Source organism: Geotrypetes seraphini, chromosome 3 (genome assembly GCF_902459505.1).
Source record: "Geotrypetes seraphini chromosome 3, aGeoSer1.1, whole genome shotgun sequence".
Taxonomy (NCBI): Eukaryota; Metazoa; Chordata; class Amphibia; order Gymnophiona; family Dermophiidae; genus Geotrypetes; species Geotrypetes seraphini.
The window spans coordinates 194,401,885-194,427,094 of NC_047086.1; the positions used below are offsets into that span (position 1 = coordinate 194,401,885).

General features: G+C 42.7%; 1 protein-coding gene across 4 annotated transcripts in view; it reads right to left on the minus strand.

Annotated features, from left to right (window-relative positions):
* Positions 1 to 25,210, minus strand: part of COL2A1 (collagen type II alpha 1 chain) — a 226,507-nt gene that overhangs the window by 110,676 nt on the left and 90,621 nt on the right. For all 4 annotated transcript variants that reach the window (XM_033938906.1, XM_033938909.1, XM_033938908.1 and 1 more), the window contains 7 exons: positions 24,923 to 24,967; positions 22,551 to 22,649; positions 20,714 to 20,767; positions 14,989 to 15,096; positions 13,565 to 13,618; positions 9,303 to 9,401; positions 2,367 to 2,420 (listed from right to left, as the gene is read on the minus strand). In XM_033938906.1, the coding sequence (XP_033794797.1) occupies positions 2,367 to 2,420; positions 9,303 to 9,401; positions 13,565 to 13,618; positions 14,989 to 15,096; positions 20,714 to 20,767; positions 22,551 to 22,649; positions 24,923 to 24,967 (513 nt within the window). The remainder of the gene's footprint in view (positions 1 to 2,366; positions 2,421 to 9,302; positions 9,402 to 13,564; positions 13,619 to 14,988; positions 15,097 to 20,713; positions 20,768 to 22,550; positions 22,650 to 24,922; positions 24,968 to 25,210) is intronic.

Genomic DNA, 25,210 nt, shown 5'->3' on the forward strand with positions numbered 1-25,210 from the left:
ATGATGGTGGCTTCACTATTTATTGGGTTACAGGTCTGAGCACATCACCATAATAATTTTAGATATTTATCTATGATAAGAAGTAAACATAAATGGAAAAGATTTAATAACTGTGAAAGCCAATAGTAACAATCTCAATGGAGACAGGAGTTGCCATTCCAACCTTAACCAGTCCGGAAGATGTTCCATGAGCTCGGGGAGGATCCAATACATACCCTGACGCAGTATATAGGCCTGATGGTACCCATAAAAATTGGGAAAATTTACCCCACCCGCCGCAATTGGTTTTTGTAAAGCTACTAAAGCAATTTGAGCAGTTTTACCCAGCCAAATAAATTTGGTAAGGATACTATTTAATTTCTTGTAAAAGGACTCCTGAAAAAAATACAGGTAACATGCCCATTTGGTAACAAACCACAGGCAAAATCATCATCTTGACAGTTTGAACTCTTCCCCACCAAGACAGATGTAATGGGTTCCATTGCTCACACATTTCCGAGACCTTTATCAATAAGGATTTTTCATTTACTTTCATCGTCTCTTCCAATGTTTTTTGAATCCAAATACCAAGATATTTTATACCTTCTTCCTTCCACAGAAAAGGGAATGAGTCAAATAATCCTTTTGGACAATATACTTTTAGCAGAAGAACCTCTGACTTATTCCAATTTATCTTATAACCTGAAAATTTACCAAATCTATCAATTAAATCTAGTAAATGCAAAATGGTAGAGTCAGGATTCCTCAAATGAAGCAAAATATCATCTGCATAATGTCAGTTGCTGCTGGGGGTGGAGGCGATGGCGACCGGGAGGCGGGAAATGTTGGCTGCTGCTTCATGAATATTTGAAAATAAACCCCTCCAGTTTATACTTGGGTTAACAGTTTGCCCTCTTTATGGGGGGGAAACTGTTATCTCAGTTTATACTCAATAGGTTTATATTCAAATATATATGGAATATTCTGCACTGGAGGTTCCAGCATGTAAATTTATACAATAAATCAGTGCTTCTTAACCCTCTCCTGGAGGCACAGCTAGCCAGTCAAGTTGTCTGGATTACTAGAAATGAATATCATGAAACAGATTTGCACTAATAGCTCATTAATGTATGCAAACTTATTCATGCATATTCATTACATTGAACTGAAAACCTGACTGGCTGGGTACCCAGGAGAGGGATGAGAAGCATGGACAAAAACAAACTACAGTGGTGCCTCACACAACGAACTTAATCCGTTCCAGGAGCAAGTTTGTTATGTGAAACGTTCGTTGTGTGAAACGCGTTTTCCCATAAGAATACATTTAAAACACAATAATTCGTTCTGCAGCCCTGTTTTCCCATAAGAATACATTTAAAACACAATAATTCATTCTGCAGCCCTACATTTCCCTCCCTCCACCTCACCTTGTATGCGGAGTCTGCCGGCCCTCTCCCTCACCCAGCCGCACGCTTCCAGAAAGCTGTGCACGCGCAGCTGCTGGAGTTGGTCAATGTTCTACTCTCCTGCAACTTCCGGTTTCCGGTTGCGTCAGAGGAGAAGATTGAGCAACAGAGCATGCGCGCGTGCGCTGCTCCCTGAAAGCGTGCGGCTGGCCGAGAAAGAGGGCCGGAGAACTCGGCATCCAGGGTAAGGTGGAGGGAGATGATGGAACAGTATTTCATGGTACAGTATTACTATTTGTTAAAAAGGAAATAATCTTTTGATGTTTTCTGGATTTTTTTTCGTTAGCTTAAACATGGCTTAACTTGCTGTAAATGGGTCAGGTCTCGTAAGATAGGACCAGAGAATCGGGTCTGGGTAAAACCAGGATTTGCAGGATCTCCAGGATCCTCATGGACTTGTATTGAGATCCTGGTAATATTGCAGGATTTCACGAATTTTCCAGGACCCTGGTCCACCTTAACAGCAGACCTCCTCTTTTTTTGATTGCCACAGCTGCTGCTCTGCATTTACTGGAGTCCCCTACACGCCGTCTTCTCCTTCTCTGCATGGGTGCTGCTGTTCCCGGCTTCGGCGAGAGTAGTTCCGCCCCCCCCCCCGGGCCCCTCGGGCGACTTCGTTGTGTGAAACGAAGTTCGTTGTGGGGAGCACGACAAAAAGTTCGTTGTGCGCAGCGTTCGCTGTGCGAGGCGTCCGTTATGCGAGGCACCACTGTATTATATGTTTATAACGAGACTAAGGTTAAACATGTAGGCTTTGCCTCACCATGCAAATGCTCACATGGGAGGTTATCTTCTGTGGGATGAAGCGAGGGGACAAGACCCCCCTTAAGGGTTGTATGTTTGTCAGTAACTGAGAAGCTAGATCCTTCTCTGAATTATGCAGCATATGGAAGGTAAAGGTTAAGGAACAAGTCTACTTACAGAAGGACCAACTTTGCCTTGAGGACCAGCATCACCAGGACGGCCAGTGAGACCCTGGAAGAATCAGAAAAGCAACTCAATCAACAGCTGTCTAGATATCTGTAACCATGGTTTCCACAAACATGGAGGACAAGAAGCAAGGGAAGTTCTGAAGGACTGATAATGAGGACGCATTGCCCCCATTAGCAAAAAAGTTACAACTCTTAACAGTAGTGGCATCGGTGCACTGGGCCTCCAAGAAACCATTGAGTAACAGCAGCTAAAATGCTAAAGCAGCACTAAAAGGAAAATTCTATAAAAGAGCTCTGGAACAACCTTACCTCCCCTCTTCGGAACTTGAGCTCTCTCCAAGTTTTCCGCAAACATCTGAAAACCTGGCTTTTCTCAAAAAATGTAAGTCTCCCTCCAACTTAGGAATCAAGGAAACTCTTATATCTTGGCATCCCAAGTCCTCTAAATTTTCTTCACACTTCTACCTCTAACCCTCTGTTGTAGTTTCTTCCTATTTCTCCTACTGTAAACCGCGTCGAGCTCTACGAATGTGGAGATGATGCGGTATACAAACCTAAGGATTAGATTAGATTAAAGTTAGACGCCCAACTTAATGAGTACATTGGCTTCAATAATGAGCTTTAATGAGCTCATAATTGAACAAAGAATAACATTTAATTGGGAGCTAGGCGCCTGTCTTGTTAGGTGTGATTCTACAAAAGCTAGGCACCTATCGCTTCACACCTAGCGGTGCCTGACTTACGGGTGGAGAAAGGCTTAGGCGCTGCTAGGTGCAAAACTCTAAAGGACTTAGGCACCTATAATGTAGGCCTTTAAAACACAGGCGCCTAAGTTTTAAGTTATTTAATACATATAATATAACTAGTTAGGTGGTTGGGGTTGTTGTTTTTTTATTTGAAGAGGGTTTTAATGATTATTTTGAAAATATGACTATTTTACAAATAGGAAGATGATGTCTGCGCTGGAGGATCAGGTCAATGAGCAGATGCTACTGAGAAATCCATCTTCCGTGCTTCTGCACTCACTGGCTGGACTTGCCGGGCGATGGTTCAGCTCATTTTTTTGTTAAAGGTACAAATAGATAAGGCAATAGAAGATATATTTTTTTCTAAGGTTAAGCTCCAATAGTATCACATACACACAACCTTAGATTAACATATTATTCCCGTTTAGGACCTCAGAGGTGCAAGCTGAGAGAGAGTTTCATTCACAGAATTATTTGCACTAAAGTCTTCATCGGTCTTGATATTTTATATATATTTAAAAAAAAATATATATATATATATATATATATATTTTATATATAAAATATCAAGACCGATGAAGACTTTAGTGCAAATAATTCTGTGAATGAAACTCTCTCTCAGCTTGCTCAGCTCATTTTTGCTATTAACTCTTGCATTCTGATTGGATTTTGAAGCGCACCTGGAAATCTGTCTCTGTTTGCTCTTTGACAGAAAGATGAACTCCTTCAGGCTGATTCACGTGCGGAACTTCTAAGAGGACAGGCGGATGGCCTGAACAATGCGCTCGTGGGTCATCGGCACTGCATCCACATACATCTTGGTGCTTTTATCATGAATAAGCATCTCTTCATGGGCATGGCGAAGCTTTCCTCCACTTTAATGTGGTGATTGCACAGCTTGAAGATGTACTGTGCATAATGTTCCACCAGGGTCATGTCGTATCCCGATGTACAAATATTCACAGTCTTCGTACTCATAGTCAATACCAGCCTTTATATGTTTGTCCAGCATCTTATCCTTCCTCTTCTTCACCGTCTCCTTGGGCAGTAAATACTGATACTTGCCAATACCATAGCTGGGCTTGGATCTGTGCTGCCGAGGACTCCTTAATGCAGTTAACCTTGCTAGTGCTATAACTTGATTTAAGAGGGTTTCATTTTGCAAGCACAGCATCTTCAAGCCTATCCTTGAGCTAGCCGGCGGACTGCCCCAGAACTAGACAGGTTTTTATTTAAATCTACTGTATTTTTATTAAATAACACAAATCTACATTAAACATAAATGAATCCATATTGCACTGTCAGTTACTAAAATCTGTATTATCCCACAATATAGTGGAAGAAAACCTGAAGCATGTACTCAGTCCATTCACAAGCCTTTTCTGATGAAAATAAAGCTGTTCCACATCATAGTCATAGAAACATAGAAAAAAGACGGCAGAAAAGGGCTATAGCCCACCAAGTCTGCCCATTCCAAATACCCGCCCCCCTGATTTTACTCCCTTAGGGATCCCATGTGAATATCCCATTTTCTCTTAAAATCTGACACGCTGTTGGCCTCAATCATCTGCATTGGGAGTTTGTTCCAATGATCCACTACTCTTTCAGTGAAGAAGTATTTTCTGTAGTCTGTGTGTATTATTTCATTTCTCCAGTATTCTCCAATGTTCCAACAAGCATATATTGATTCTTAGACAAAGCTGTTATAATGCCATCTCACTCCAATTCAGACTGTGTCTAGCCAGCCCGACGTAGCATCCAGGGCAGGATTAACCAATAGGCCAAGTAGGCAAATGCCTAGGGCCCGAAATGGTCAGGAGGGCCCAATGAAGGAGGGCGTCAACATTGTTTTTTCCAAACAGCGATGGGCCCCTCCAGCATCGATCAGCAACGTGGGCACCACCCCGATTGGCAACACGGGCACCACCCCGATCTGCAACGCGGACCCCCCCCCCCCTCATCGACGGAAAGTAAGACAAGCAAGCAACGCGGGTAAGAAAGGCAACGGGAACTGTAAATGTGCAAGCGGTGGTGCTTGCCCAAAGCTTCCCTCTGACGTAGCTTCCTGTGTCCTCCTGGGCGCATGGTAGGATGGGGGCGGGGCAGGAGGCCCAGTGTACTTTTGTGCCTAGGGGCCCTCGACAAATTAATCCTGCCCTGGTAGCACCACGTTTCGCTATTACAGCATCTTCAGGAGCTGAAACTGTGGCAGGTTTTCAACTTCTTTACTGCTTCATTTCATAGCAACTGCATGGGTTCACAAGCCCACTCTCCCCTCAGACAGGATACAAACAGGGTAAGTTTTAAGTTAGGCGTCGCTAAGCACGATTCTGTAATGGACGCCTAAGTGTGATTGACATGAAATAGGCGCCCGTCTTTTTTAGATGCCAATTACAGAATCTGGCCCTAAGTGACTTATATGGCATCAACAGATTAAGCTATGGTCATGATTGTCATGATGGTGACTCAAGTCGACAGAACCGCACTATGGTTTTTATTGGCAGCAGGTAGGATGCTACAGACAGCTGCCAACTGTAAACTCCTAACACAGCTCATCAGTTAGCTCAGTGTCCATTCCACTTAGGCCTCAGAAGCTTCTGTAAAATCCCAACACATCTCATTATTTAGCTTAGTGTCCACTCCACTGAGTTCTCAGAAGCTTTTTATAAAGGAGGATCTCATTGATGCATATGGAGAGGACAGGAATGAATGAGAGGCATGAAGGAACACAAGTTTAAGAGTACCCATTTCCATCAGAATAAGAACAGCAGAAGCAAACCTAATATAGTAAAGATAAGTGATACAGTTTGTATGCAGTTTGCCTGCAGAATTCATGCAACATCCCATGAAAGTTTCATTGTTTATATTACGAAAGATGGAGATTCAGAAGTCAGACATATAAGGAGGTAGAGAACTGACAATGGCACCTCTTCCAGTAGGAACAGGACTTGGGGTGGGGTGGGGGGTCCACAGAGCTGAACACAATAAGCCTGATTTTGTCAGTGTTTTCTTCATCAGAGATGTCAAGTTAGCCAGTTCCAGGCTGCAGATTTTTGGACACTCCTAGATTTCTGATCACCCCGTCCTGGTGCACTGATTTCAAGGGGCAAGATCAGGCACTACAAATCCCACATTGCCTTGGCATGTAAGTTCAAACCTAAAACTACCCAAAAAGTCTCCAACCTGGAACTGGGCAACATGGTATCTCTCTTTCTTTTAGTACAGGGGTCCCCAAAGTCCCTCCTTGAGGGCCGAATCCAGTCGGGTTTTCAGGATTTCCCCAATGAATATGCATTGAAAGCAGTGCATGCACATAGATCTCATATTCATTGGGGAAATCCTGAAAACTCGACTGGATTCGGCCCTCAAGGAGGGACTTTGGGGACCGCTGTTTTAGTACTTCTGAAAGATTGCTTTAATACATCAGGTCACTAAGATTTCCATTTTCAAGGGCATCCAGCTATTAAGATATACATTTAAATGCAGCTAGCTGGCTTTTTACAATCAGATGGGCCTTTTAAAAATTTGGATTGACTCCTTTTCAGTAAATAATTCACTTGTCCTGTGCTGGTGAGGCTGAAGGTGAATCAACTCCTGCATTATATGGAAGGCAGAGGCAGACTGCCTTTCTGCCTCAGCCTGCTTCATGCTTGAAAGCCCCTATCAGAGGTCACCACTGGTCAACTGGTACGTGACGGTCTGTGAACAACAATTTCCATTCAGACTACTGATTCAGGCAAATGTAGGGGGAAAAAGATAAGCAAACAGCCTGCCTGGCACTTTGTTTGCATAGTTTTGACAATGGTGTATCCTTTGCCCAGGGATTTCATTTCCTTCCACTTCCAGAGGGGAAACAAGAGCCTCAGAAAAGAAAAATCTGTGCAGGTATGAACTTGTGTGAAAAGCATTGCAGGACTGTTCCCTGAAAGCGTAAAACTTCAGAACTGGACAAAACTCTCCAAGTGCTTTCTGTAGTGACCAGTTGAAGGCGGCTTAGCTCTAGAAAGTTTACAACCTACATTATTTGAACGCTGATCTTTATTCCTACAGAAACTTGTGCCAACAAACTGCTCTTTTCTGCGTTTTGTGCTTTCATCATCCATCCGCCTAATACTTTATTGTGACCCTTCGCATTTTTCAACTGCAACTTGCTATTTTCAGCCTCATCTTCATTCCCCCTTCCCCCCACAGCTCTAAGTAAGGATCTGCCTCACGACAAGTACACGAATGGACCCTAGTATACTAAGACTTTAGTTACATTCTTTGTCTACCCATACAACTCATGAAAATAAATTGTTTAGAATTCAGGTGATTTTGTTAGCAAACAAAAATAAAAACATAAAATGCAATAAAAGTTTTGCAGGTCAAAATGCCGTGCTCCTTGAGGAGAAATGTGATCCTGTTTTATCATGTCTGCCATTCTGCAGTGAAACAATAATAAAACAGTGCTGGGTCCCCCCTCAGTCCTGTTGTGCACTGTGAATGATACAGGTAGGATAGCAGCTATTCATGAGAGCCTTTTGGAGCTTCATCACCATCTGCTGGCAATGTGGAAGAATTACATGTACAGGGTCATCCATTGATAAAGTTTGAAGACTGTGTGTGTCAATGTCAAGATTTCTGAGCTCAGTACAGGTTTACAGTTTGATATTATAAAGAAAGGATAGCTTCTGTTCTGCTGGGAGAGCCAAACTGCTGTATCTTTCCTTCCAGTTTGAACTACAATATAGAGTAGAATCTCCCAAGAGAATTATAATTTTACAATCTTCTTCATAAGTAGGTATATATTACTCTCTAGAGATGAAATAAGTGTCAATTATTCCTTAAAATGAACAATGAGGTGCAAGCTATTCCTTGCAGTGCACAAGTTGTGGTACATACAGTTGAGCAGAGGCATAGTAAGGGGGGCAAACTGCTCCAGGCACTGTCTTGGTGGGGGCACTGGCATCTTTCCTCCTCTCTACACCCTGGTCCTTCCCAGCCACATGCCGAGATGCTGCTTGCACCGGCCTTAGCTCTCCCTCTGAAGTCACTTCCTGGTCACAGGACCAGGAAGTGACATCAGAGGGAGAAACGAGACTGGCACAGGCAGCACATTGGAGATGCAGCCCACACCGGTGAAGTTAAAGAGGGAAGGAGGGAAGGGGTGTGCACACACAGCAGGGGGGCAGAGAAAAGGGCAGAGGGGGCGCTGGCTCCACTGACCCGGGCACCTCCCATCCTCGCTATGCCACTGCAGTTAGGCATTTACTACTAAAGAATTGGATATACATTGCTTCTTATAGGCCCAAGTTAGGTGTGCACAGGGATGGGGACAACGGAAAGTCTGTGAGGATGGTGAGTAGGCAGTAGCATTAGGGTAGGGATGAAATGGAGATGGAAAAAAACTGGCTGGGGATGCAGACCAGATTATATCTCTGTGTACATCTCTACTTGGGACTCCTGCCAACAGCACATCATAAGAATGTTCTTTTTCAGTTGCAAAACACAATCGAGGAACGTTGAACAGAACTGAGCTCTGACTCTGTAGATGGTTATTATTTTTACGCACTTTGAAATTATGGACTACGAGAATATCATAAGGACTTTGCTATTTAAGACAACAATGTTAATAATATGGTTTTTATTGTATATTAGGGAGTGTGTGGCGCAGTAGTTAGATCTACAGCCTTAGCACCCTGAGATTGTGGGTTCAAAAACCTCGCTGCTCCTTGTGACCCTGGGCAAGTTACTTAATCCCCTCATTGCCCCAGGTAGACTAGATAGCGTTTAAGCCCGCTGGGACAGATAGGGAAATATAATAAAGTACCTGAATGTAAACCATTTAGGATATAAGTGGCATAAAAATATTTAACATATTGTTTTGTGTTAAATTTTGACAACATTTTATGTTTCGTTTGAATTTACAAGATCTTTTTAATGCAGGTTGGGAATAGGGATGGGAAAGAAAACTGTGGGGATGGTACTAATATGATAGGGGTGGTGTGGGGACAGAAAAGAATTGGCTGGGGATGGGGACCAGATTATGTCCTCATGCATACCTCTCCTGTACATTACTCCTGATAATGCGGAGTGGGGTGCGCATAAAGCCTGATAGCACGGTTTTAGATTACAGCTTATAATGTCTGTTATTCTTCATAAGCAGACCCTTGCGATTGTTTTTGCATTAGAACACTTACTCTAGCACCGGGAAGACCAGGTTCTCCAGGACGGCCAGGGTCCCCATTGCCACCCTTTGGACCACCAAGTCCTGGCACACCACGTTCTCCTGGAGCACCCTGTAGAAGAAGGCAGAAGACAATGTCAAGGTGACTGTTACTTTAAAAATATAGACCTGTCATGAAAAATATTCCAAGCTGCACCAGAATTATACAATATCTTATCGATCCAGAACAGGTTTTTCCCTCAGGTACTGATCGTAGGATACCCTCCAATGTAGCAGAGTCCTAATTATGTCAAATTTTACTTTCAGTTTCCAGCAGTCTAGATGTAGCAATGGCAGCACCAGGAAATAGATATAAAGAGAGCTCTAGGGAAGAAGGATTTCCAAATCTCTACTTCAGCATTATAAGTATCACAATCACAACAGCCATTCCCTATGCTATGTGTTATAAATAGATAGAGTCTAATGGTTAGAGCAGGCTGGAAACTGGAAGGCCTAAGTTAAAACTACAGCAGTTCCTTGTGGCCTTCGGAAGAGGAAGAGAGTGACAAGAAGATGAGGAAAGCAGAAACCAGAGAAGACAAAGGTAGAAAAAAATTTTCTATTTGTTTATTGCTTTAGGAGACATGTGTCACTGTTTCTGTGGTGTTGCATTGTATGCAGAGTCCAGCTTCTTGCTGGTTCAATTTAACCTTTGTCTATGTATTTCTATTTTATCCCCCCTTTTACAAAACTGTGGAGTGTTTTTTAGCGCCAGCCATGGTGGTAGCAGCTCTGATGCTCAGAATTCTATGAGCATCAGAACTGTTACCACCGTGGCTAAAATCCACACTACAGTTTTGTAAAAGGGTTAGTTTGTGATGACATATTCCATACTAGGCGAAGGTGTTTTCTGTGTTCTGTGTGTTCGAAAGATATGGTTTTCTGTTAGGATTGACGGTGTAGGATTGATCTGTACTAATCTGGCTTGTTTAGTTTTACAATGGGTGTATTGATGTTGTACTGCTCACTGCATATGTATGATGCTGCCTTTTCCTAGGTACTCATTGTGACGTGTGGCTTGTTACTAAAAATCATGTTTTTCGTACAGATGGGGGGTTGCCAAAAAATGATGGGGCCCGGGTGTCACATATGCTAGGTACGCCACTGCTCCTAGCAGTTCTCTTGATGACAAACTGAGGCTGCCAAAAGAGTAAAAGCAACTGCTCACTCAGATAGGGTAGCACTTTAACAACCCACTCAACCTCAGCCACCTCTAGGAGTCACAGGGCTCACAACTGCGTTGCAGAGAGTCGAAGACGGACTTCTCGGCTCCGCGGAAAAGTAAGAACTAAGGAGACGCGCACTGCGCTGGGCGGGAAGGCACTCGCGCATGCACGGTGCGGGTGACTCGAAACTTCGAGTTTCTTCAAGCAAGACTGCTTGTGAGGCGTCCGCATCGGGGCTCCATTGGATCACATCTCCCACTTGTGAGAATACCTGCCTGCTTGTCCTGGGATAATACCTCACATGTGGGATTTGGGTAGATTTTAGCTCTGTAAAACTGACCAGATACTTGTTGATGGCCGGTCTATCAAATTATAAATAAACTTGGAAACTTGTATGTTGGGTGCACAGCGGGGTCCCTGGATCACTTCCAGTTGTTGCAGAATAAAGCAGCAAAGTTTATTTGGGGGGTTAAAAGGAACAATAGGGCTACCCCTTTCTTAACTAGACTTTATTGGTTGCCGATTCGAGCTCGGTGTAAGTTTAAGATGTGTACAATTGGTTTTCAGATACTTCATGGATGGCACCGTCATTACATTACCTTACATTAGTGATTTTTATTCCGCCATTACCTTGCGGTTCAAGGCGGATTACAGAAGAGGTTAACTGGACATTTCCAGCGGTGTTACCGAGTAGAACAGGTTGCTTCAGGGGATTGAGACGTTTCCTGTGATGTTAGTTAGTCATCATGAATTTCTTGAATAGCAGGGTTTTTATTTCTTTTCTGAAAGCTTTGTAGTCTGGGGTCGTGATCAGTAGATTGGAGAGTTGGTGGTCTAGTTTTGCTGCCTGTGTGGCTAGTAGGCCATCGTACAGTTTTTTTCATTTGACCCCTCTGATTGGAGGGTACGTGAATGGTGTCTGGGTTCTCCTAAGTCTGGTTATGGTGGTATGGATGAGGCGGTTGTTCAGGTAGGCTGGGCTGTTTCCATTTATGGTTTTAAATAGTAGACAGTAGAATTTGAATAGTATTCTTGCTTGTATTGGGAGCCAGTGTGAGTCAAGGTATGCCTCGGTGACGTGGTCATGTTTCCTTAGCGAGTAGATCAGTCTCAGGGCTGTGTTTGGTACTGTTTGTAATTGTTTGATCATAGTTTGCTTTAAACGTTACCTGATGGTGTCCTTCTCCTATCAAGCTGTAAAGTCTTGGAATGCCCTCCCAGTGGTTTTGAGGACAGAAGATTCCTATATGAGGTTTTGTAAATGGTTAAAAACATATCTTTTTAGGTCTTAATCTAGCTGTTTAGAAAGGAGGTTTTACTGATAATTATTAGTGGCAGGTAATTTTTAAGTTGTTTCTAGGATTTATGTATGTAAGTGTGGGATGTTTTCTCCCTTCTCTTTTATTGTAATCCACACTAATGCCCTTAGCAGGGTAGCAGAAATTGTATTATAATTTTCACCTCTGTGTTGTGATTCGCCCTAGTAAAGACTTTTTGATTACCTGAAGGGACAAAATTCTTTTTAAAAAAAGAAAATTCTTTATTGATTTTCCAAACATCAATAATGCAAGACATAACTCTATATAACTTATCATAAGTCAATAAAAGCACTACTTACAAATGGACGGAACCAATCATTTTATTCCCCCCCACTCATCCAATGTTTACTAAATAAAACACAGAAACATAGACTTTTCCAATAACCTTACCCTATTCATATTAATACTATCTTCCCCCCTCCTCCCACCTTCCCAAACATACAAAGGTCAAAATTAGGACAAATAATAGCCCCTCCCCCCCTTCCCTGGATGTGTACGAAAACAAACAAAAATTGACTCAGAATCAAAGACCTACTATAGTGAAGTAAAATAAGATGTCAACGGGCCCCAAACCAAAATTCTAATATTTAAACACCAGAGTTACCCCAGTTTAACATGGAATTTTATCACATGGTAGCTGCAAATTTAATGCAGCAGCTATTGGGGGGCTTTCCCACTATTTTTTATTGCAGGTCATGCATTAACATTCAGATTAATAAACAGCACCTGCTCCCAGTTAACATAAAAGAACTTAGAAGGTGAGAGGGGGGAGGATAAAGGGGGCGGTTGAGGGTATTTGCCATTGGTGGGCTTTGAGTTATTAATGAACAGGTTACTTGATATTTGCTTTCTATGCGATGTGTTACTGAAGAGGATTGTTCTGTGTTTTGTTTTTATATTGTCATGCCTTCATTCTTTCTTGTACTGTATATTATTATAAAAACTTCAATAAAAATTAAATTTAAAAAAAAGAACTTAGAAGGTGATAAGTGGTTGTGGTTTAACTCGGGATTAGTGCAATGTGTAATGTATTAACTGCTAAACGCCTTCCATACCCACTCTCCACTTATGCCAAGACCCCCCCTACCCCATTGCCCCAGGCATTAGATAGATTGTGAGCCCGTAGGGACAGACAGTGAAAAATGCTTGAGTACCTCAATAAATTCATATAAACTGTTCTGAGCTTCCTTGGGAGAAAGGTCTAGAAAACTAAATAGATACGTCTTTCTAAATTTAGCAGCCTAAAATACACATCCAGATAAACCTGTCTAAACTTAAAACAAGCCAATGTAAATTCGAAAGTTCGCTATAACGTCACTGTCTGTATACAGTCTCTTCCCTTGTAAACCGCTTAGAATGGTTTGTGGTATGGCGGTTATTATTATTAAAATTTGGGTCCCTAATTTGGACACTGAACATTTTGGAAAATTGATCACTTGATATAAGGCTACAATTTATGCACCAAAACCGTGCCCAGTGACAAATGTGCAGACAATGATGTGGGATGCCTTCCTAGTTGTAAATCTGACCCACAGTATAGGTAAATGGCATTTTCCAGAAAGTGCGCCTTCATTATGCACCATATGATAAGAAAGATTAATTTGGTGTATATGCACCACCAACTCAAAGAAGACATCTCAAAATTCTGTTGTTGTTTTTTTTTCAGCAACATGGCAGCAGAACATTTTTTGTCCAACCCCAGCTTATGCAGTCACCTCACACTCCCTGCAGAGGGTGCTATAAATACTTACTTTGGGCCCTGCAAGGCCATCCTGACCTGGGAAACCACGATTACCAGGTGCACCCTATAACAAGAAAGAGAGAGAATATAGAAAACACAACCAAACTCTAAAACCACATAAAACCTGACCAATTACTGAATGGCAATGACAGTACAAGGTACTTTGTCCAGGTTTTGAAAAGCATCCAGCTCAGGACTATGTCGGGAGGGCATCTGCGCATGGGCGAATGCAACGTGGTAACATCACGTGCATGTATGTAATGTCATCTGGTAACACCTGCACGCGCGCAAATTCCCTCCTGACACAGTTCCGAGCACGAGAATAGGTTGAAGGGCCAGGGCTGGGGGTGAGGCTGGGGCAGAACAGGGCATGACTTGGGTGGAATGGGGTGGGGTAGGGTATAACTGGGTGGGCCTGGGGGCGGAGCCATGGGTCCAGATTTTATGATCATAAAATCTGGTAACCCTAACCATAGGGGTAATTACAGCTCAAAGTTTGCCCTGTCAGCCAATACACCACAGGACTAAAAATAAATTCAAAGTAACCCTGACTGTCTGTTTATCCCAAAACTATAGCAATTTCCCCTAACTTTGAGTACAGTACTCCCCCGATATTCATGGGGGTTCCGTTGCAGGAACCCCGGCGAATCTCAAAAAACTATGAATACGTTTTTTCATGGGAAAGCCTGAAGAGGGCAGCAGGAGAGCAGCCGGAGCGCCGCGAGTGCAGGAAATCACTCGCGGTACGCTCCAACCGCCTCATCCTGCACTAAGTCGGGCCTTATCCAATCAGGAGCTGCGTGTCAAAGCAGTTCTTGATTGGATAAGGCCCGACTTAGTGGCAGGAAGAGGCGGTCGGAGTGTACCGCGAGTGATTTCCTGCACTCGCGGCGCTCCAGCTGCTCTCTCCTGCCTCTCCTGCTGCCCTCTCCTTGTCGGCGGTTTGCGGTCAAAAAATACATCGAATAACCGGGACCACTAACCGCCGACCATGAACGACCGGAGGAACACTGTATATCCCAAGTTTGCAAGGGTATCTGCAGCTGAAGTCTTTCCACTAGCTAACTCTGCAGAGACAATTATCACTTAGAAAAGTGCAAGCCACTTTACCTCTTGACTGTGAGGGTAGTTATGTGGTAGGATATCATGGCAGACAGACATAGAAATACCGGCCAGAAGTATTTAGAGGGAGGAATTATCAATATGGGCTACGATTAAGAAGTATTATTTTTACTGTTAGCCCCAGTGAGACCTTTTGTTGTTATTAAACTGAGCTATTGTTAGGATTGTTATTTTGCCACTAACTCATGCTATTTTAGCACAGATATCATTTAATGCAGTGAAAAAAGGGAAAGGAAGATGCTGGGAGGAAGGATGACTGTTGGTATATTATCCTAGGACTGTTGAGGTAATTACAAGGGAAAGGTTACTTACTCTTTCTCCTAGGGGACCAATTGGCCCAGCAGCCCCTGGTTCACCCCGGGCTCCTCTCTTGCCTTCTTCACCTGCGGGACCTGGTGCTCCCTGAGGACCTAAAGGACCCTAGTGAAAAACACAAAGACAAGGCAGCTTGAGACCTTATAATTCTCACTTGAAGAATAATCAGGAGTCTAGCTGGAACAATTATTACTATGGATGAAGAAAGTGAAATTCTGTGATAGGTTAGCTGACCAAGATGTGACATCAGAAGGGAGCCAAGGCCGGTGGCACAAGCAGCAGGAGGAAAATGCTGCTCGCATCGGCAAACATTTCAAGAGGTATGAGGGGGCAGGGAAGAGCGGGGGATGCAGCGATGCTGGGCGCCAAAACGTCCTAGTTACAACACTGACTGTACCTGGTGCTTTACAAAAAGTGATAGATCACTTCAGGATATCCACTGAAGTATTTCAGATTAGTTCCTGGATACTAAAGACACACTGATCTCATCCCTGTACTTCACAGTGTACTTGGGGGCACTTAAATCCTTCAAAATATATCTTCTATCACACTGCTATTACCATGGCCTGTGTGATTTCCTTTCTATATGAGAGTATACTATGTTATCTAAACCTTCTTATTACGCTGCTGTTCAGTATGAGTGAGATGCTATCAGTGTGCTGCACCTGTGTTCTTTTATTACACTGGTCTACTGCACCTGTGCACTGTTATTGCAATATTATACAGTGGTGCCTCACACAACGAACTTAATTCGTTCCAGGAGCAAGTTTGTTATGCGAAAAGTTCGTTATGTGAAACGCGTTAAGCGCAGTGACTAATGACTGCCTGCAGTGCCTGCGCGGAAGGATTCAATACATCGGCAGCGATCGTGGAAGCTCGGGCGACTTCGTTGTGTGAAACGAAGTTCGTTGTATGAATCAAGACATGAAGTTCGTTGTGTGCAGCGTTCGCTGTGCGAGGCGTTCGTTATGCGAGGCACCACTGTATTTATTTTCAGCTATATTCCTGTATCTGACCTTTTATCATCACACTTTATCTGTGTTTTATCATTATGCTATTGATCTATGTCTTTTTATTATGCTGCTGTATCTAAATCTTGTTATTACATTGATGTACTCTATCTCTATCTCTTTTCATTTGTCTTCTGACATCGACTCCATACCATTTTGGTTGCTTTCCTCTAAACAGTTTTGAGTCTTTTTTACATCCTTGGCAAGACACGGACTCAAAGATCTCACATGTGTTCACCACATTCCAGGAAAAACCACATTCCGGAATAAAGTGAAAACCTACCTCTTTGACACTTAAACATCTCAGATCATCCCATGCCCAAATGCTCCCCCTTTTCTCCTCCCCTTCTCTCCCTGCCTTTCTCCACTCCTCTCACTTCTCTTTGTAAGTCACCTTGAGCCTGCTTGGGTACGTGCGACACAGATCTCAGTTCAAATGAAACAGAACGAGTCCAAAACGAAACTTCTCTGGCTCGGTCCAAAATTAGAATAGCTGTCCACCCTCTTCGCACTGCCCTCTGGCACCACACTGCAGCTTGAGTTCTCAAGCAAAGTTCTAGGCATCATAATCGACTCTTCTCTTTCCTTCAACGACCACCTCAACTCCCTGGTAAAATCATGCTTTTTCAGCCTCCACATGCTGAGGAAAGTGAGATCCTGCTCCCGCCAACAACAATTTGCCGTCCTTGTTCAATCCATCATCCTCTCCAGACTAGACTATTGTAATTCCATCTATCTAAGTCTAACTAAAAAAAAGTCTTCAAAGACTTCAACTAATTCAGAAGACTGCGGCCAAGTTGATCTTCGCAAAACGCAAATTTGACCATGTTTCCCCACTTTTGTCCAAACTCCACTAGCTCCTAATAATTTCCAGGGTTCATTTTAAATGCTCCTGCCTAGCTTTTAAAATCCTACACAGCATCCTCTCTCCCCTAATCCCACTATCTTGGAACTCCTCGAGTCCTGACAACACCAGGCCCACCCAAAAACGTAAACTATCCTTCCCCTCACTAAAAGGTATCCTCTATGTGGGAAAATTGGGAAAATCTCTCTTCTTCAGAATCACGGGGCTTTAGAATAACCTTACTACCCCACAACGGAATCAGGTCTCCTTCCAACTATTCCGTAAGCACCTGAAAACTAGGCTTTTCACAAAAATGTAATGCTCTCCTCCCCCCTATACTCAACCACCAAACCCAATGTGTTATACCTTCCTTTTTTAAGCTCTTGTAAACCGTGCCGAGCTCTATATTCATGGAGAGGTAGCGGTATATAAACTTAAGGTTTAGTTTAGTTTAGAAATAGAAGATTAGATTAGACTTGTGTTCAGTTGTGGAGAATCTGCTTTTCAATTTACAGGAGTGATCTCTTTTAATTTAATCTATTTCTTTTATTTATCTTATTATTTTATGATTTTTTTTTTATTTATTTTCTTATGAATGGTCTGGGATATGTAATTAATCTCTTTCCTATGTATTTGTAGTCCCTTTCTAAAACTGAAATATTAGTCTGGAAACCACTTAGACCTATTTGATCAGACAAGGTGATATAGGAAACCTTAATAAACTATAAACTATCAAGACCTTTATTGCATCTGTGTCTCACCATACTATTCAGCTATGTCCTGTAATTATATTATTATAGTTAGGCTCTTCCTATTACAATACTGTAATCTGTCTTATTCCACCATGTGGTATCCTGTGATTGCACTGCTTTGTCTGGATCCTCTCGTGAGATTGTGGAGAGCAATTTCAAAACAGGGTCCTATGTGCCATTATAACATAGACTCATACAGTGACCCCCCTATAGGCACACAAATTTACACTTGCTCTAAAGGAGGACCATTTTTGAAAAGGATATCTTAAGTCTGATTTGGGCATTTCCCACAAGACGCCCAAATTCGTAGGCTCAGAAATGTCCATTTTTGAAAAGCAAACTATTAGATGACCAAAAATTGGTTGTTGGTTTTTTTTGAAAATCGCCTACTTAGACGTCTTGGCCGATAGGACATACAAACGACGTCCAACCATAGGACGTCTTACATTATACCCCATTTTCGACCACAGAAATGTCCAAAATATCCAAAAACAGACTATTTGGTCATGGAAGGGGCGAGCATTCTAATGGACTGGCCACTCAGACATCCCAACAAAGCAGTGGGATACCTTAGAACAGTGTTTTTCAACCTTTTTACACCCTTGTACCGGCAGAAATAAAAGAATTATTTTGTGGACCGGCAAACTACTAAGACTAAAATTTAAAAACCACATTTCCGCCCCATCTCCCCAAGCTCGGTCACCTCAATAACTATAGTAAAATAGACAAATATAGTGCAAAATATAGATAACAGATATAAATTCTCAAAACTGACACGTTTTGATCACTAAATTGAAAATAAAATCATTTTTCTGGGCCAGCCAGGCAGCGATTGGCTGGCCCAGAACGTCTTCTCCGACATCAGAATTGATGTCGGAAAGAAGACTTCCTGTCGGCTTTAGCAGCAGCGGCAGGGCGGTAAGAGAAGGGGACCCGCGGTTGAAGAACAATGCCTTAGAAGACACTGCTGTCAACTTCACATAAAGGGTGCCAGATATACATCTCACCATAACCCATTTATAATTTATGGTGAGCCCCCCCCAAACTCCCCCCAAACCTACTATACCTATCTGTCTACTACCCCATTAGCTCTTATGTCTACAGGTGGCATCTATATAGCAGCAGAGCATGGTTTTGGTGGGCTCACTTTCTACCATAAATGTAGTGGTTAGAGTGGCTTATGGGCCTGGGTCCTCCTCTCTATGGTTCACTAGCCCACCCACCAGGCTACTTAAGACACCTGTGTGCTGCTTTACTAGGCTTTCCAATGCCATGATATAACATATAAATCTTTAGATATATACAGCGAGTGTCTTTCAGTTCAGGGCGGTTTACATAAAAATGGCTGAGAAGAGGCAGTGAGCTACATTAAAGGAGAAGAGAACTGAGAGACTGGAGGATACCAAGTGCTGTTGTTCTAGAGGCAGGTATGTACTGTTTCATTTACATCTTTGTGGGATGGGAGGAAGTTAGTGACCACTGAGGGAAAGTGTGTGGGGGGAGGGGGTGCCATTACTTAGGGCTCCTTTTAAGAAAGTGCGCTAGCGGTTTTAGCACGTGCTAGACACTAATGCCTCCATAGAGCTGGCGTTAGTATTTTCCATGTAGCGCGGGGTTAGCGCACACGGCACTGTAGCACACGCTAAAAACGCTAGCGCACCTTCATAAAGGGAGCCCTTAATCCCTCCAGTGGCCATCTGGTAAAGTTGGGTACCTCTGTGGGGTGTCAGGTCAAAAGTGCGCCGGGACAAAGGCGCGCACAGACAATTGAGCGCAGCGCAGAGGCGTGCGCTGCAGAAAATTACTGTTTTTACGGCTCCGACGGGGGGGCGGGGCTTTACTTAATAGAGATCGCGCCGCGTTGTGGGGGCATTGTGGGGGGTGGGGGGGTTGTAACCCCCCACATTTTACTGAAAACTTCACTTTTTCCCTGTTTTTAGGGAAAAAGTTAAGTTTACAGTAAAATATGAAAGGTTACAACCCCCCAAGCCCCCCACAATGCCGGCGCGATCTCTATTAAGTAAACTGGGGGGGCTCCCCAACAAAACCCCCCGTTGGAGCCCCTAAAAACTGTAATTTTCTTCAGCGCATGCCTCCGTCTTGCGCTCAGTTGTCGGTGCGCGCCTTTGTCTTTCGCCGAGTTGTCTATGAACCCCTCTGTGGCACTTAGACGCTTCTAAAACAGGCCTAGCCCAAAACATCTAAGTTCCATCCGGGACATCCTGGGAAAGGTTCGATCATCACCACAAGACGTCCAGGGATTAGAATGTCCAAGTGCCGACTTATGACGGTTTTTGGACGACTTAATTTTTTGATTATGAGCCCCCATGGTGTAAGTATGCGTGTTCACACAAACAATAGCTAAAACCTCTCCACTAAAATGCTTAATCCAACCAGTGTAAACACTCCCTTACAGAAGAGAAGGAAAAAGCCTCAGATATCAGTGAGCCAACCACAACGGTTCTACCCCACACATTACTGGCATAAAAAGCCTTCAATATTGATTTATAAACTGGTGTGACAACCTTATGCTTTTATGCTTAGCATTTACAACCCCCAATATAACTTATTATATAACACAGTACCCCTTTGAGACTGTGTCTGGAAAAACAGGTTCATATGAGGGAGTCGGTATATCGAAATCTTTCAAATATAGAAAAAAAATAATGCCCTAAAGAAGGAAAAAATGTTGTACTCACAAATATGCGATTTTATAAAATATATGAATACATCACAACAGTGCCCCAGCTTTATATACGGCAAAAGCTTTATAAAATTATCTCCTTTCTCCACACAGGTATGTTTATGAAATGTTTGCACTTGACTCTTTTCATCAGAACACTATATCCAGGGACTGCATTTACATTACATATATTGTAAATATTTGTTACATTACATTAGGGACTTCTATTCCGCCTATACCTTGCAGTTCAAGGCAGATTACAAAAGAGCTAACTGGACATTTCCAGTGAAGTTACAACAGTTTTGTTTGTTTTTTTTGGTTACAAGGGAGGAGAGGTAGCTGGATTAATTCCGGAAGAACTTGCAAATTGGATATTAAATTGACTGTACGTTACTGTGTGATATAACAAATAGATTACAGTTAGAGTACTTACAAGTTCACCTTTGGGGCCTTGTTCACCTTTAAAGCCAGCAATACCTGGGTCTCCCTATGGAAAAAAACAACAGAATATTCTTGGTATCCATTTGTGATAGGTCAGATTAACCACTGGGACAATAGGTCAGTGACCAAGGATTCTCAGCAGTAGGGGGACCACTTTCCCCTAGCATCCATTTAGTTTAATCACTTCTGATAGAGGTGGTTAGGGGTAAGATTACCAGCTGTCCGGGAAAACCTGGACAAGTCCTCTTTTTAGACAGCAAACAGTTTGTTAGCTTTTAGGCAGTTTGTTCAGGTTTTGCAAGTCCCCGAGCTCAAAGCCACGTCTAGAAGGTCTTTGCGCATGCGTGGATGTCGACGTATGTCATGTGCACACGAAACATATGCTTGACATCATTGTGTCGACATCAATGCTTGCGCAGAGCTCGAGGAGGTCCATGTGGGGCAGGGCTGTGGGTGGAATGGGTTGGAGCTGGAGGTGGAAATGGGGCAAGGCCGGGGCCAGATATCCTCTTTTTTTAGAGAGAGAAAATCTGGCAAACCTAGTTAGGGGCCCATGGCTCTTATTGCCCGGGAACCCAGACCACAGTCACTCATCCCTTGGTTTATGATAATAGTAGACTGGGCTAAAGGAAAACCAAATGTCCACCACCTTCTACCTTCCATCAGCAGCCCCCTAATGGGTGATCCTTATGACTGAAGTCTCATTATTACAGATTTTCCACATCTGGTCATCTCGTGCTCCCTTTCTTCAGGTCCTTCCAGCTAATCCATGTAACTTATATTTCTCTGATACTAAAGGTCATTTCCTGTCCTGTGAAATCAGAATTGGAGCCCCTCATTCTGTATTAATGCAATCGGATAGAGGAAGTCCTCGATCTGTATTAGTGAGATCAGGCAGGGATGTCTGCATTCTGGGTTAATGCACTCAAGCAGGGAACACTTTAATGTGTGTTAGTGTGACCGGACACTTAAGCACTGGGTCTGTGATAGCGGTAACAAATAGAGAATTCCTTACTTTCAAATAATAATAATAACTTTATTTTTGTATACCGCCATACCATAAACAGTTCAAAGCGGTTTACAGAGGAAGAGACTGTACATATACAGCGAAGATACAAAGAGTAATTGTCAAGTGTATTGGTAACTATTTTTCAATTACAAGGAGGGACAGGAAAAGGAGGGGAGAAGGTTAGAGTTTGGTAGTTTGGCCGGGAGGGAAGGGGTTAGAGAAATTTATCAAAGAGGTATGATTTGAGAGATTTCCTGAAGGATAGGTAGGATGGAGCATATGAAATGAGGGTGGTCAGGCAATCATTCCATCTGCCAGCTTGGAATGAGAGAGTTCTGTCAAGGAATCTTTTGTAGATACATCCCTTTGGGGAGGGGTAGGCAAACAGGTAGGCATTGCGTGTGCGGTTGGTGCCTGGAAACACAAAGTGGCGTGACAGGTATATCGGAGATGAGCCAGTTAAGGTTTTGAAGCAGAGGCAGGCGAATTTGAAGATGACCCTTGCTTCTATTGGTAACCAGTGAAGTTTTCTGTAGAAAGGGCTGATATGGTCTGACTTTTTGAGGCCATAGATGAGGCGGACTGCGGTGTTCTGAATGATTCTCAGGCGTTTAGTGGTTTTCTTGTAGGAACCCAAATATATGATATTACAGTAGTCCAGGGTGCTTAAGATTAAGGATTGGGCCAGCAATCTGAAGGAGGGGAAGTCGTGTCACGTTATAGTGTTAATGTAAGTGAAAACTGATGAGGTGCAAAAAGCAAGTCATCTCTTAATGATTACATACTAAGAGCTTGGAATAAGAAATATAAAGGTACTCACCTGCTGGCCTTTAGGACCCAAAGGACCAGTAGCACCCTGAGGCCCTGGAGGTCCACGAGGGCCAGGGAAACCAGGGGCACCAGCAATGCCAGGAGCACCCTTTCAGTAAATAGAGAAGCCAAATTAGAATGCCAGAACCTCAATAAATTGGCAGAATCTCAAAGCATTTCCTAAGCTTAGCAACAGATAAACTGGGAGTAATTAACTCTGTTTTTTTTTTTTTATTAAGGAGGGAATTCATTATGGGGCGCTAACCAATTTAGCACACGCTTACAATTAGCGCATGTTAAATAATGCAAAGACACCTATAGAAATATAATGGGCGTCTTAGCATCCCTTGATGAATTCCCCCCGTAGTGGCCAACATACGTGGTTCCATTATTCTACCATGAGCAATGAGATGCAAATCTATGCAAAATAGCTTATCTCTTAGACCTATAAGCATAGTAAAAAAAGTAAACATGCAACCTGCTTTGCAGATGCATTATCCAAAACAACTGCACCTCATGGAGGTGTCCTTAAGTACTGCAATAAAATAAAAATGTACCTAGGTAGCTGCATATCTGGACTTCAGCATTTGCAGTAATGCATACCTCATTTGCATATCATTAAAAATAGTCATTACTAGGTGCACTAAACACCAAGGGGTAGATTCAATAAATGGCACCCAAAGTTGCATGCTAAGTGTGAATTCTACAAAGGCAGTTCAGTGTGGAACTGTCTTTATAGGATGCTAGTGTAAGTCATGTTGGCTTTGCACTTAACTTTAGTGTGAGTTTGATAGTATCATTTTAGGAGGGAATATTTACCCTATAGCTCCCGCTATAAGAATTTTGGGAGTATATGTTGACAAAAAGTTATCTAAGTCGTCGACAAGTTAACCACATTATGCAAAAGGGTTTTTTTTATGTTATGGAAACTGAGATCAATTAGATCATATTTTGAAAGAACCCCTTTTCAACTGCTTGTTCAGTCGTTACTACTGGGTCTTTTCGACAAAGGCAGGAGCGATCTTCCTACACTCCTGCCCCATGCAGAACTGCTATCTTAATGGCTGCCATGAGTTCTCGTGGGAACTCGCGGCAGTCATTCAGATAGCAGCTCTGCATGGGGCAGGAACGTAGGAAGATTGCTCCTTCCCCTTTTCACTGTTTGACCACCAGGGATATTAAAGGTAAGCGTTTTACTAATCGTGGAGGTGGGAGGGAGATGAGAGTTGTTAGAGTCAGCTGGGACAGGAGGCAGGAGAGATTCCTCCTATCCTGGCCCACTGCTGAACCACCAGGTCTTATGGCAGGCCTGGTGGAGGCCTGCAACAGGTCTGGAAGGGGGGCGGTTGGGCGCTGACCCAAATATAAACGAGACCCTCATTTTGGGGCCCAAAAATCTCAGTATATCTTCAAATATATATGGTAAAGTTAGGCATTCTGCCCTAGTAAATTTTCAAAGTGGCCAATTTAGGAACATAACATTGAACGTTAAGAGCATAAATCCTTTGAAAATTGGGCCCCATGTTAACACATGTAAATGGCCAATGCTAGTGTTCTTTAGCTCACCAGCCCCTTCAAGCATTCTCTTAGGGCAGGGGTGTCAAAGTCCCTCCTCGAGGGCCGCAATCCAGTCAGGTTTTCAGGATTTCCCCAATGAATATGCATGAGATCTATTAGCATACAATGAAAGCAGTGCATGCAAATAGATCTCATGTGTATTCATTGGGGAAATCCTGAAAATCCGACTGGATTGCAGCCCTCGAGGAGGGACTTTGACACCCCTGTCTTAGGGAGAGGATGGTATAGTAGATGGCATGGATGGGCATATTCAACAGGCATTATGGTCTTTATCTGCCTTCATTTTTTTCTGTTTCTATGGGCCCTCCCTCTACCTCTTTGAGAGAAGTGCCCTCTACTGCCATTTAAGAAGTTAAAAACATTTTTATTTCAGTATGCTTTTTGTCTATAACCCACAGTAATATTTCTTCCCTATGGCCCTCATTCCTCACGACCCTGGGAAAGAGCAGGAGGTTTCTATTACCACCTAGCTGCATGCAACTAACCTATTATCACTTTTCTGTCCAATATTGGATTTCTTTCCTCCTTTTCTTTCATAATTGCGTGCTATAATCTGCTTAGAAAGTCTTCTGATTGGTTAGTACAGTGTATCAAACCTTGATGAAACTTGATGCATAACAGTTTCAAATATACAATCTGGTAACAGTTTTGTCATGAATTATATGTTCTTCCTCTTATATTTTGTTTATTGCCTAGAGCAGTACTATGAGAAATGACCAAGGCAAGTCCCATCCCTTTTCCCTACCCTGTAGAATATATTTCTATGGGTGACATAATAACATGCTATAGACATGTGGTACTTACAGCCGATCCTTTAGCTCCAGGGATTCCATCAGTACCAGGGTTACCCTATTACATTGGGGGAAAAAGGAAATGGTAAATGAGCCCAAGGAAATATATACAGTATATATTACTACTACTACTATTAATTATTTCTATAACGCTAATAGACATACACAGTGCTGTACAGTCACAAAGAAGACAGTCCCTGCTCGAAAGTTGTATATTGACCAGAAGAAACAATACAACAATATATAATATTGTACAGTATAAACAATGCAAATGAGCCTGAAAAAACATTATCAGTAGCTC